This window comes from Canis aureus, chromosome 23, assembly GCF_053574225.1.
Source record: "Canis aureus isolate CA01 chromosome 23, VMU_Caureus_v.1.0, whole genome shotgun sequence".
Taxonomy (NCBI): Eukaryota; Metazoa; Chordata; class Mammalia; order Carnivora; family Canidae; genus Canis; species Canis aureus.
The window spans coordinates 18,400,992-18,414,891 of record NC_135633.1 but is presented as its reverse complement, the minus strand read 5'-3'; the positions used below and the strand labels follow the sequence as shown (position 1 = coordinate 18,414,891).

The window sequence follows — 13,900 nt, the reverse complement described above, 5'->3', positions numbered from 1 at the left end:
TGTTTCCTTTTGGGTCTCTCACAACCTTCTGCCTTATACTGTATTTAATTAGGTCAAGCAACCTTCTAAATGGTAGGAACCACGCTTTATTCAGCTCATTCCCACTGTCTTCCATAAGGCCTAGTGCATTCGAATCTTTGTTGAAGGAATGACTAGATAGAACTCTGCTTCAAATTTCACCAGTGGGATGTTTTTATTTCTTTCCACCAAAATGTCCCCATCCAGTCACACACACTCTCATCCCCAGCCCTCCACATCTCTACACATAGACTTTGTACATGGAAATGAAGGACCCCCAAAGCCTCACTTGCCCAATGACCTCTGGTCATTAGCCACTCCCACCCCCTGCACTATACTAGGCTCCACCTCCAAGGCTGGGTGCTGTGCATTCTGGGCCACAAGGCTGCATGCAGTACCTGGCTCCCAAGCACACCAGCATCTGAAATTTGCCGTCCTTGCCTATGTTCCGGGGAGTATTATTGATTGCAGTGACAAATCGGCAGAAGTTCCGGGCCCTCGTATGCCAGTTTTCCTCAGGGACAAGTTCGTTCTGCTCCAAAGTCTCGTAATAGGTTTGTGCTTTTTCTGTGAAGAGTAGAAAAGCTTGCCAATGACAAAGGCTTTCAAAACCAACCTATCCCTGAGTGTCCTGCAGGCCATTAGCCATGAGGCTCTCCATGTTGATGCAGGTTAACTCAATGTGAGTAACATGAATGTTCTGACATCACTGGTCCCATTTCAAAATAGAAGGTCCCTATTCTTCTGTTTTAAATTTCTTTATGTGGTCCTTGATTTAAAGATGGTCCTTTCCCTAGTCTGAAGATTAAAAAAAGAAGAATTAGAAAGAAAAACACTCTTGAGGGAAAAAATTCTTTTTTTTTTTTAAGATTTTATTTATTCAGAGAGAGAGAGAGAGAGAGAGAGAGAGAGAGAGGCAGAGTCACAGACAGAGGGAGAAGCAGGCTCCATGCAGAGAGCCCGACATGGGACTCAATCCTGGGTCTCCAAGATCACACCCCAGGCTGCAGGTGGCGCTAAACTACTGCGTCACCGGGGTTGCCCAAGGGAAAATATTCTTGCATGAAAATTTTCCAAGTGGGTACACCCAGGGCTGGGGCTCCAAATACTATCAACTGGCCTTTTGGATCAACAAGGAGAAAGTGTGAGGACTCATGACTAAGCTTCCAAGAAAAGCCAGAGCAGGGCAGCCCGGGTGGCTCAGCAGTTTAGCACCGTCTTCAGCCCAGGGCCTGATCCTGGAAACCCAGGATCGAGTCTCATGTCAAGCTCCCTGCATGGAGCCTGCTTCTCCCTCTGCCTATGTCTCTGCCTCTCTTTCTCTGTGTCTCTCATGAATAAATATATAAAATCTTAAATTAAAAAAAAAAAAAAAGCCAGAGCAGGGCACCTGGGAGGCTTAGTCAGTTAAGTGTCTGCCTTTGGCTCAGGTCATGATCCTAGGACGGAGAACTTGCTTCTCCCTCTGCCTCTACCCACCCCCAGCTTGTGCTCTCACTCTCAAATAAAAAAATGAATGGGGCCCTACGACCCAGCAATTGCACTGTTGGGGATTTACCCCAAATATACAGATGCAATGAAACGCCGGGACACCTGCACCCATCAGGGTGTTTCTAGCACCCTGGCTTGGCTTCTGCATCTCAGAAACATCTAGCAGGATGTTTCTAGCAGCAATGTCCACAATAGCCAAACTGTGGAAGGAGCCTCGGTGTCCACCAAAAGATGAATGGATAAAGAAGATGTGGTTTATGTATACAATGGAATATTACTCAGCCATTAGAAATGACAAATACCCACCATTTGCTTCAACGTGGATGGAACTGGAGGGTATTATGCTGAGTGAAATGAGTCAATCAGAGAAGGACAAACATTATATGTTCTCATTCATTTGGGGAATATAAATAATAGTGAAAGGGTATATAAGGGAAGGGAGAAGAAATTTGTGGGAAATATCAGAAAGGGAGACAGAATATAAAGACTGCTAACTCTGGGAAACGAACTAGGGGTGGTGGAAGGGGAAGAAGGCGGGGGGTGGGGGTGAATGGGTGATGGGCACTGAGGGGGGCACTTGACAGGATGAGCACTGGGTGTTATTCTGTATGTTGGCAAATTGAACACCAATAAAAAATAAATTTATTATAAAAAAAAAATGAATGGGGCAGCCCAGGTGGCTCAGCGGTTTAGTACTGTCTTCAGCTGAGGGCCTGATCCTGGAGACCCAGGATCGAGTCCCACGTCAGGCTCCCTGCATGGAGCCTGCTCCTCCTCCTTCTGCCTCTCTCTCTCTCTCTCTGTCTCTCATGAATAAATAAAATCTTTAAAAATAAAAATAAATTTAAAAATGAATGAATGAAAGAAAGAAAAAAGAAAAAAAGAAAGAAAGAAAAGAAAGGCAGGCCAGAGCAAACACAACAGATCTAATTTGAGAGTCACCTGGCTTGGCTTCTGCATCTCAGACTCCAGTGGTCAGCACTCACATTATCTTGGTGAGTCCCCATGTTTCTGCATGCTTTTCCCAACCTCACACCCTGGCTCAACTCACCCAGGAAATCCCAAATGAAGACATTTTTGAAGAGCCGGGGAGATTTAAATCCATGTTGGAAAGCCTGTTCCAGGGCCGAGACAAGGCCACATTCTCCACAAAGCAACAGCGTCAGACTGCCTCGCTATATAAGGAAACAGGAGAGAATGCTAGGCTTGCCTTAGCCAAGCTACCTTCCCACCACTGCTTCCCCAAACCCACAGTCCACACCTGGAGGGCAGCAAAACACTGGCTAGCACATCCTATCTCCCCTAGCACCTGGCACAGTGAGTGGCACAGAGCAGCTATCAGTGAATAGCTCCCAAACAGACAATGGATCTAGGTCCCCAATAGAGGGACAAAGCCAGAGTGACCACTACTCAGGGAGTCCCAGGCAAATCCAGAAGAGGACAGAAATATACACTGTTCATTAGGGGCCCAGGGACTCACTGGGTCATTAGTGTGTAAGGAAAACAGGGTAACCCAAGGCAGCAGCCCCTAAGGAAAGGTGCTCCATGTCAAACTAAGGCACATACTCTAGAGCTCTGGGTTATCCACACTACATGGGCCTGGAAAAAGATAATTCTCTCTTATTCAATCAATGTAAAGTCTTGGGTTGGAGGGCAGGAAGCCTTACCTCTTTCTCGGGCTTATGGAAGTGCTTCACAATGCCATTGACTGCCTCCCCGATGGACTCCTGGATCTGCCCAGTGTTCAGCTCTGATAAAAATCAAGCAGACATCCCTAATCAATCTCAGAGGCTAGTCATGCTTAGCTGACTGAGCATAATGACTGAGGACATAGAAGCACTCAAAGGAGAGGCAGGAGAGCCTGGACCCTAGGAAGCTAATACCTTAAGAGATGCTGGTAAAGTTTATTTTCCATTTTACCCTGGAACTTCTGGCAACCAAAAGAAGGCCAAGACTTGATTGTAAGCTCCAGGAATGAGGAAGGAGAAGGCCAGAAGGTAGATCCCTTTCCTCTCTGGAACCATATATAAGTTAGTACCCACCCCGACACACATACACATAACACACACACACACACACACGGATTCATGAGAGGAGGGCAACAAATGCCTGAGGCTGCTTTGTAGGCAAAAGTAGTTTCTGAGGTAGATGCACAGGCTGGAGTCTGGACTCCCACATCAGGGTTCCCAGACACCTCACATTCCCCACCTGGGTGGCATGAGGGCCCAGCCCCTCCTACTTACTGGGCTTGTTGTTGGGTGAGATGGTAACGAGCCTCCGGATGACACTGGGAGACTGCTGCAGGGGTGGGGTCCGGCACGGCCTCTCATCCACCTCAGGCTGGGATGTGAGCAGCTCCCCAACCAGGACCCGCTCCAGGCTCCCATCATCTATGCCCTTCCCCAACCACCGACCACATGGGAACCTAAAGATCAAGCAATGGCTTGTCAGAGCTGCTAACTCCTCCAGTATCCTTCCCCTTGCTGCTCAGCAAAAGCCATCAAAATGCTAATCCTTGGAGATGGGCTCTGAAACCAGACTGGGGATGCCTCAAGGCCCTGTTCATCCATCCCACTGTGCATCACTGAGAAAACCACCAGAATGATGGGTGGCCTGGAAACTGTACAGTAACATCATACATCTTAGCTTGGAAAACCCTCCTATTTCTTTTCAGATGCATGAGACAAAGCCAAATAGGAAGCACCTCAGTCCACCACAATTTAAAGGGTCTCCTTGAGAATTCCATATACCAGGCATCAAAACCAGCCCCTGTAGTATACCTTGCCCACTATCTTAGGGCACAGCTGAGGGAACACTTACTTGTACGTATGTCCTGTGATCTCATTCCTGACCATCACATACTCCACCAGCCACTTGGCATACAGCCCAGAGTTATCATGGCCTATCTGTACCGTAGTGAGCTTTCCCAGATTCTGGCACTGTGAAAGAACAACCAAATAAAGAAGGCAGGTAGGTCAAGAAAATAAGAGAAAAGAGAGGCACTACTCAAAGGCACAGATCTGACTGACTGTTTGCAACCTGGCCCCATAATATTTATAGGGTCAGGCTGGTGGTAGAGCACTCTCATGACAGGGAAATGATTGAGAAAGAAGATGTTACTATCTGAAGGAAGAACAGGCCCTAGGAGCAGAAGGGTCTGAAGTGGGACAGTGGTCTGAGATTCAGAGGTCTCTGTGAACGCTTGTGCTCAGCAACTAAAGGAACTCTTGGGAATTTCTCATCATGGCATAGGCAGGGAGTTACGCAAGCCCAGATGGATAAGTGCCTTCCAGCCAGATTGCTTAGACAGGAGAGGCTCCCTCATTCTTGGGTCAACCCTTGGCTCCAGTCTCTGATCATCTCAGAACAGGTCAACTGTGCTAATGCATTAACACTATAAGAGCAAGACCATCATAAAACCCTGCAGAAAACTCCCATAAGCAGCCTTTGCAAACTCAGATCCCCAAAGAGCCTAGGGTTGTGGTCCCTGGGTAACACATACCTCGAAGGTCATCTCTAACACGTTCCTGGGAATCTGCAGGATCTGTGTCTCACCCAGTTCTCCCGAAATGCAGATCCATGGGTTGGCGGTGAACATGGAGCCCCCCAGCTTCTTGCTTGGTACAATCAGGATATGGTACGGGATCACTGTTTTGGGGAAGCCACAAAGGCATTGAGGGGGGTCAGAAATCCCTCCCATACCTGAAAGGGCCCTGACCTGCCTGCCCAGGTGTGCTGGCATGATTGCAGCCCCCGGTGTACTGGCCTCAGCAGAGGCAGGAACAGCAGGTCCCAGGACCTAGTCTCTGGCTGGCTTAGCCAATCCTACCCTCACTCTCACTCCTCTCAGGGTTATCACCCAACCATCAAAGATCCAAGCACATCTGCAGGCTCGGAGCTAAATGAATTTGTTCCTTAAATAATAGCACCAACTCCACATTGTATTGAATTGCTTTTTAGAGCACTTTTCAATCTGTCATCTCATGAACTCTAATAACAATCTCCAGAGAAGTCTTACAATGACTTTCTGAAGCACTGAAACAGAAATAGTTTCCCGAGTCTCCTAAGTTCCAGTCCAGTGCTGCCTCTCCTGCAGCCTACAAAACTCATCTCTGAGAGGGAGGATGGGTGTCATACAGAAACAAGAGTCCATGCTGCTGAGGTTGCTGAGTCACCAGCCAAACAACTAGCCATGGGGCAAATTCAGATGCTAACTCTTATTGAAAAGAGCGTCCTGGCACCAAAGAAAGATGAAGCTCCAAGGATCTTCCTTAGACCATACTGAACCCTCCTTCCTCACTCTGCAAATAGGGAGACAGGCCCATAGCAGGGGTCAACTCTGCTCAGAGAAACCTAATGAGTTAGGGCAGAGCAGGGCCTGGACCCATATCTCCCACCACAACTTGGAGTTAGTTCTGTTACTTCAGGAAGAATTATTTTTCCCTGGGGGTTGGTCTGAAACCTTCTAGGATGTTGAATGACTCTCTCAGCCCAAAACAAAAAGGAGATTTCTTTATAAGTGTGCAAAGAAGGCAGTGAACTTCACCATACCACCCGACTCCACTCCACTTTCATTGCCTTAGGCCCCCAGAGCAGTGCCGAGGACAATAGTGACAACATCATGGCCAAAAAGACTGAGCTCCCCACTTCAGAATAAGAAAAAGAAGCTTCAGAGAAAAAACAACCTCCACTGAGGGCAAGTGCACGTCTCTCCTACAGAAGAAAAAGGCAAATAGAAAGTACAAGTGACAATCTTTCTTTAAAAAAAAAAAAGGGAAGGGACAGTGAGTTAGCCTTAGGGAGGCTCATGAAGAGTGGCACTGAGAAGGCTAGTGGGGAGCACAGGGCTACTCACGGATAGTTGTGAAGACATTGGTGAAGCAAAAGTAATCGACGGCATTGAAAGAGAGGAGGTGATAGAGGAACTGCTCCTTCTCGTCGTCACAGCGCAGGAAGGCATAGCGCTTGTACAACTTTCTGTCGGAGAGGAGGCAATATATCAGTCCCCCAGCCAAAAGGAGGGGAAAGAGGCTAGAATTACTCAGTTCTGGAAGGAGACAGCTAAGGGAAGAATAAGATGCCAAGCTTCAAGTTCATTAGAACCATCTAAAAAAGGAACAAAGCCAACTACTCCATCTAAATGAGGGCTAGAGGGAAAGTGGCTGAAACTATAGCACGAACAACAAAACCAAACTCTACCTGTGTCTAAGGATTCATGTTACTACAATGCAGTGTCAGAGGTCATGGGATCTCCTTTCCTAAACAGGGGGCTGGAACTGTCACCCCTCAAGGATGGCACAGGCCCTCTCAGGCTTCTAACTAAGGGCATCACTCCAGTGTGTGGTATGAGAATAGCAATGGCAGGAGGTCTTTGATCATCATTCATTTGCAGGGCCAGTCTCAGACCCTCAGCAGACATAAGAATCATGAGTCAAAACACTACTGTGAATGTGAATGTAAGCCCAGGACAGCTTCAGAGTCAATAAAGGGAATTAGGTCACAGACTAGGAAGAGCTGCATACATGATGTTCTTCCTTCTTTTTAAACTTTCTCCAGTCCCCATTCCCATTCCCACTTACTCATCAAAGGCCAACTCCCTTTGCCTGACATTGTAGACCATCTACAACAACAATACCTTCCCCAAATAGAGGGGACATGAAGAGCCAAGTGCACAGGCCTTTGGCAGAGAGAAACACTTATGGCTTAAAGAGCCATAAGCTTCAATGGTCCCAGATGACCACAGAGGCCTAAAGGACAGCACGAATTTAGATGTTGCAGAAGAAAGAGAAGGACAGGGTGTGGAAACCAGTTTGGTTGGATCTGAGGGCTCAGAGAGAGGATCATTTAGCAATGAGGCTGAAAGGTTGGGCTACGATCAAATGAAGGAAGGCCCTAAATAGTTAGGCTGAAGAATTTGCAACTTGCCCAAGTAATAGGTTTCTGCAATCTACCCTAGAAGTAAAGGGAAAGCCACAGCTGATTCCAGAAAATTTAAATTTAGTGCAGCTGAGGGGTGAACAGGGCCTAAAACTGAAAGTAAGGCAGTAGCACTAGATAAGAAGATAGGTGGAGGCAGAGGCAAAGGACCTGAAATGTGCATGTGGAAGGTAAAGCAGAGCAAGGAGTCAAACTGGACCCCAAATTTCAGACTAGGTAGGGAGGAACGAGGGTGTTCAGGGAGAAGAGTCGTGACATTAACAAAATATTTCAAAGAAAACTAGTTATGGTGAAGACTCTATGAACCTTGCTTCTGTTCTCTCTGAGATAAAGGTAAGATACCTGAATGGAAATAAATGCAGGGCTGGAGCTCAGAAGAAAAGTCAAAGCCACAGCGTCAGATGTGGAAGTCACACAATAAGTAGCAGAAGTCATGAGAATGGGTGAGATCACTAAGTGAGAGAGAAAGCGTGAAAAGAACATATGTACATGCAGAGAACTGAGGACTATGGTAGCCAACATCCTGGAAAGGGTAGGGGGAGAAAAAGAACAGGATGGTATGAGGTCACAGCAGCCATGCAAAGTGAGTTTCAAGGTAAGAGGGGCTACTACACTGTATTAGTCACTGCAGGCAGGTTAAGGAAAAACAATGTGAGCTCACTATATAGGAGCTAACTTTCTCCCCTACACCCTACAAGCCCCCTTACCCTGCCTTGACCTTATACCCTTCTCCATGCTACAAACAGTTTTGGAGGCCACCTGGAAATCCCAAAGATTAGGAACATTCTATCTAGATATCCTCTCTAAGGCTGTCCACCTCCTCCTGTCTATGTAGCTATGCACACATTTTGTGTGCCCAACTGAATATCTACAAGGTGCTTGGCAACATGTACATTCATGCCCTCAAAAGCATATTGTAATAAGCAGCAAGCAACTAGATAATGACAATATAGCCCATCAGTGGTGAAGCAAGTTTGAATACATACTATGACAAATGCTATGGGAGCCTGGAGGAAGAATGGACCAAAGTCTCTGGGATGTCTAGACAAACACTAGCAAAGAAAACTTCTGACTAGGTCCTGAAAGGACTAAAGACATTCTGAGAAGGTTGAGTAGTATGATGTAGCTGGAGCTTCAAGCAGACTGAAGAGAAAGATAACAGAGAACAAAATGAAGGAGTAAAGGGCCCTTTTTTCTCCCCTATGCCCCATTCAAAATGCAATCTGTGGCAGTAAAACTTATTTCCACTCACTGGAGCCAGAATATAAGGTGGAAAGTTTCTAGTACTGAGTAAATTCTGAGCTTATCTCCTTTTAACAGGGCTATAGCTTAAAGAAACCAAAATTAGCCTGACCAGTCTGTGCCCCGTTTGCACTTAACTGGGCCTTTATGCTCATACACACCCTAGACCTTTCCACTGTCCCAGACTTCACAAAGTTCTTGTGCTTGACCCCCTTTCAGATGCTTCTGTCCTCCTACTGGTGCCACCCACACTGGCCAGCAGGAAACACTCCTGCCCTATCCTGCTACAGGGGCAAATTTTTTTATTTTAAACCACACACAACTGCCCCTAAAATCTGGTGTGCAAACACCTCCCTTCCAAACTCCAGGCTTACATATTCACGTGTTCCCTCTTAGTTGTTCTCCTAATCTCCAAATTTTTATCCCTAAGCCTTTTTGTCCCTATAGGGAATCAAATTTAAGTGTTTTAAGAATTGCTGTTTCATAACCTCTCAAAGTGAGCTCTCTAACCTATCAAGGTTTTAAACCTAGTTCTTGCTGTGGTTTACACACACAATAAATATAAACCATTATATTTTAACTTTGAATAAAATGAGATTCTGCAGTTTTAATCCACTTGTTACACAAAAGGCCCACTCCTCTGCTTTATCATCCTTGGGAAAGTCAAATAATAAAGGATACCATGAAAAAGATGCCTAAGTAAATTAAATGCTAAACAAAAATGCCCAACAGGCTTGCCAATGAAGAAAGAGCCAAACATAGATAGGAAAAGTAGATAAGTGGAGGCCTAAGTGGCACAGAAGGGGGACAGTCCTCCTTCCCACTCCTCCTCTGGTAGCTAGGGTACAAAAAGAATACAAAGAATATCAAATCCAGAGAAGGGAACTGTAGGTTTAATGGCCCCTGGGAGCATGAGAGCCATGGAATCTCTCCTCTTACTCCTTCTAGGTAGAAAGTGTGGAGAAAAAAAAAAAAAAGTATGGAGAAAGGGGGTCTCGAAGGGCCACTGGAAAGCCCTTTTAAGCTCCAGGGAGACTCAGGCAGGGCCCAGAAAGGAAGAGCAAGAACTGGGTTATTTTGGGCTGGCCCCTAGCCTCAAAAAAGATCAAAAGAGATTAGGGGATATTAGAAACTCCCTTTTCATTCCCTAATCCTTTCTTCCCCAGGACAGGAAAGAGGCCAAGAAAATGCCCTGTGCCTAAGAGGAATACAAGTTACCTGAGTGCAGTAAGGAGAGGAGAGCCCCAAAACTCTAAGGTTCCCAATAAGGACCCCATCCGTCTCACTACCTCTTTAAGAAAGCTATTTAGGGACATGCATTTGAGAAGGTAGGAAGAACAAACATAGCAGAATTTTTCTTCTATAGTTACAGAGGGGAAAATCTTCCCTTTTCATATGCAATTTGAGTTTAGCTGAATGAATACAGCAGAAATGAGACAGTGAATATTCTTCCTCCTCATACAAGGGTTCCCAAACCCTCCCCACGTTCCTAGGAACTGGTCTACTCCAGGTAGAATCGCCTTACTTGGTGAGCTCATGGTCTGAGAGAAGCTGCTTCAGGTGTCTGGAAAGTAATTTTTTTTCCATGGACAGTCGCACCCATGCTCTGGCCTTTCCCACGTCAGTCTTGATTTCTCCAATGTTCTGGATGTGCCTGAAGGGAGAACAGGAAAAAAGAGGTGGGGGGTGGGGCAGAAGAGGAACTCACTACCAATACGTCCCCCTGCAAAGCCAAGGAAGCCTGGTAAGACAATCCTATCCCATTCTGGTGAAAGTCTATCTCTCTCGTTCTCTAAATCCTGGACTTCCATGTGGCTTTGCAGATAGGCGCACCACAATTTGCAAGGGCAGGAGGTGGAGGGAGGAGGATGTGTGGGGGGTGGTGACAATACAGCTCTCAAAAAACCAGGCTAACCCTGGAGCCTTGGGATACTCTGCTATAATTCTCCAAAAAATGTCAGGAAACCCAAATGCTCATACAACTGCATCATGAAGGACAAGACCAATGATAAGGGCTTCCGGGTTAATGGAGATGGTGTAGAAGCCCAAGTCACTGAGACCCTATTTAAAGCAGACACCTAAGGAGCAACTAGAAACAGGCTTTTAGTGGCTTATTATATATGAACCCAGACAAACCTCATATCTTGAATGAGGGAGATTCTCAGGGGAGACATGACCGAGCTGGCATCAGATTTCCTCCGTTCTGAATCAAGAAGTATTCCTAGAACAAAAAAGTTGGTCATGTCCCAAGAGATCTGACTATCCAAAGAGCTGACTACCCAAATTTGTACAGGAAATAGTTGGTTACTTTGGTAGCACTTAGTGTTTCATGAATATTTATTAAGTACTTACTAGGTATCAGATGTTATAGTTTTATACATATGATCTCATTTAATCCTCTAACAGCTAGATATATCTTTACTTCCATTTGAACCAATCTTTACCATTAGGATAAGAACATCCAAGAAAAGTAAACAAACTTCCTGGCAGAGAGAGGAAAACGAAAGATGGTACAAAGAGGAGATGCTGCCAAGAAGTACAGGAAGGAGGGGAACTGTCCTGGAAGACAAGAGCCTTGGCTCCTTATCTGGCCTATTCCATGAAGGTACTGTGTGATCTTGAGTAAATTCAATTCCTCTCTGGATCCTAGGTTCCTCTTCTTGTAAGGGGCTAGATTAGATAATCTCTGGGATCCCTTTCAACTTTGATATTTTTATTAAATTAGAAATGGAAAAGAAGTGCTAAGGGATCATTCATACCAGGGCTTGACTCTGAGGAGTTCCAAGGTAGGACATATTAACAAATAGGCTCTGTTAACTGATAGGTCATCTCAATGCCCATCTTGGAGATATGAAACAAACGATTAAAAAAAAAAAAAAAAAAGAAACAATTCTGAAGACAACCTGCTCCAAACATAGGACACCAGTACCACACAAATTCATTAAAAACCTAATGTCATTCTAAGACTGTCCTCTTGCTGATAAAAATCTTCTATATCACTGATCAAAGGGTATAGAAACAAGGACGTCTGGCTGGCTCAGTCAATGGAACATGTAATTCTCAATCTTGGGGTCATGAATTCGAGCCCCATGCTGGGCACAGAATTTACTTTAAAAAAGTGGGGTGGGTGGTATAAAAACACATAATGAAAGCAAACCCCATGGCTTTGGCACACTGTGGTTAGACAGCAGAGTAGCTTAGTATTTAAAAACGGAAACATTATACAGCAAAGGTTTCACTGATTTAGAAGAATCTACTCCAGTGGGGGATGGGAAAGTGGGTGGAGGGGGTTTTCCCCAGTGGTGCAGAGACCATCTTACCTGATGTACTAAGGCTTCCTGATGTGAGTTTTCTCTGACGGTTTTCCTGGTAATGTAACAGGTGGGACCACAAGGCTGATTTCCCCTGGAATCAACACAATGGAGAAACATATCAATTTAGATTTCAGAGGCCAAGGCATCCAGTGAACAGAGTCATGGATAATTTTAACATATAGATACAGGATTTTACTAAAAAGTATCTGTACTTATCTCAATGTACACCCAGATGCAATATATACAGATATATCCTCCTACTAAAATGCAGGAGAAATGTAAAGAAGAATGGAAAGGAACAGAAAAGAGAAATGGTCTACCACTTCAAACAGGAAGGACATGGCTAAAAAGAGTCTGTGAATGGACCAGTGGATAAGAAAGAAAAAGTAAATAACCTATTAACTTCTAAGTTGGCTAAAGGCCAGTTTGAGTAGAGCATGATAGCTTCTGTACAGAGGAGCTAATATACAATCTACAAGATTTTATGATAGCTCCTGAATTTCCTAAAATATTTAAAGGCACTATTGTCCTTAGTGCAGGCTGAGAAGAATAAGCTGTCACCTTACTACTGAAGGTAAAACTGAAGAAGCCTGCAGGAAGGTAGACTGGTATTAACTGTAGTCAATATAACAGAACCTTATTAGCATTTGGAAATCTAAGAGTTGCAGTTTAAACTATTTGAGACATGTAGTAATTTGTCATTTTACCAAGGGACAAATCTGATAAGCATTTGCAAGCCTGAGGTAAGGGAGCAATTTGCTTTGGTGGTGAGTGAGCCCACCTGGCCACCCAGGCACTGCTTTGTCTCTTTCTAGTCATCCTGCAGTACACAGTATCCCTTGTTATATAATTAAAACTTTTAAATTCATGGTAAATGTTTCTATATAGCTCATATTATGTAAATGTGGTATTATGCTTGTTTTAGTAACAGGATTTATTATAACAATTTTATCAGTGACTTTAGTTCTGTGTTTTAGAGAAGTGACAGTAGTAATAGAAGCTACCATGCTCCGAGACTTGTTACAAACTAACCACTATGTTAAAGTTCAAAATATAACATTTTATCTAATGCTCTCAACAATCCTACAAGATAGGTACTTCTATCCTCATTCTCTTTAGAAAAGAGCATATTAAGCATCAGAAGATTAACTTGTAAAAGATTACACAGATAGTAGTAAGCAGAGTGTTGAGATTCAAGCTTCAATCTAGTGTCAGAACTATTATTCTTTTTTTTTTTTAAAACTATTATTCTTTATAATGATGTCATATAGACTGCCTGGAAGAGATCATTTAACTTGTAAAGTTATACATTCTGAAGAAAATTTTATGTTCTTAGATGAATGAGGATTTAAGGTCTCAAGATTTGTCCCCTAAGAATACTGAGGATCTATATTGTTTCTATTTGATAGCTTTTAGAAGGAAAAAATCAAGCATTTGAATGAAAGAAAACCCTCATCTGTAGATCAGCAAGGTGTTAACATAAATTTGCCGTTTGGAATATCCTGCAAGAATTAACCAACTTAAAAGAAAAAAAGATTTAACCAGCTTAAAACAAAGTCCAATAACCATAAGGGTAATTTTTTTTTAAAACACACAAGTTAAAACTAGAAAAGACTTTTTTATTATTCATTAAAAAACATTTGAGGGATCCCTGGGTGGCGCAGCGGTTTGGCACCTGCCTTTGGCCCAGGGTGTGATCCTGGAGACCCAGGATCGAATCCCACGTCGGGCTCCCAGTGCATGGAGCCTGCTTCTCCCTCTGCCTGTGTCTCTGCCTCTCTCTCTCTCTCTCTCTCTCTGTGACTATCATAAATAAATAAAAATTAAAAAAAAAAATTGAAAAAAATCAATGTTCAACAACATCAATGAGACAACTTCTATACACTAACTGGTATATT

The 13,900-nt window shown here is 44.2% G+C and overlaps 1 protein-coding gene across 3 annotated transcripts in view; it reads right to left on the bottom strand.

Annotated features, from left to right (window-relative positions):
• Positions 1 to 13,900, bottom strand: part of DENND5A (DENN domain containing 5A) — a 107,752-nt gene that overhangs the window by 2,109 nt on the left and 91,743 nt on the right. For 2 of the 3 annotated variants that reach the window (XM_077866536.1, XM_077866537.1), the window contains 10 exons: positions 12,009 to 12,093; positions 10,825 to 10,909; positions 10,214 to 10,342; positions 6,365 to 6,486; positions 5,012 to 5,157; positions 4,330 to 4,448; positions 3,753 to 3,934; positions 3,177 to 3,259; positions 2,561 to 2,684; positions 417 to 585 (listed from right to left, as the gene is read on the bottom strand). In XM_077866536.1, coding sequence (XP_077722662.1) covers positions 417 to 585; positions 2,561 to 2,684; positions 3,177 to 3,259; positions 3,753 to 3,934; positions 4,330 to 4,448; positions 5,012 to 5,157; positions 6,365 to 6,486; positions 10,214 to 10,342; positions 10,825 to 10,909; positions 12,009 to 12,093 — 1,244 coding nt within the window. The remainder of the gene's footprint in view (positions 1 to 416; positions 586 to 2,560; positions 2,685 to 3,176; positions 3,260 to 3,752; positions 3,935 to 4,329; positions 4,449 to 5,011; positions 5,158 to 6,364; positions 6,487 to 10,213; positions 10,343 to 10,824; positions 10,910 to 12,008; positions 12,094 to 13,900) is intronic. The other variant, XM_077866539.1, reaches the window with a different exon arrangement.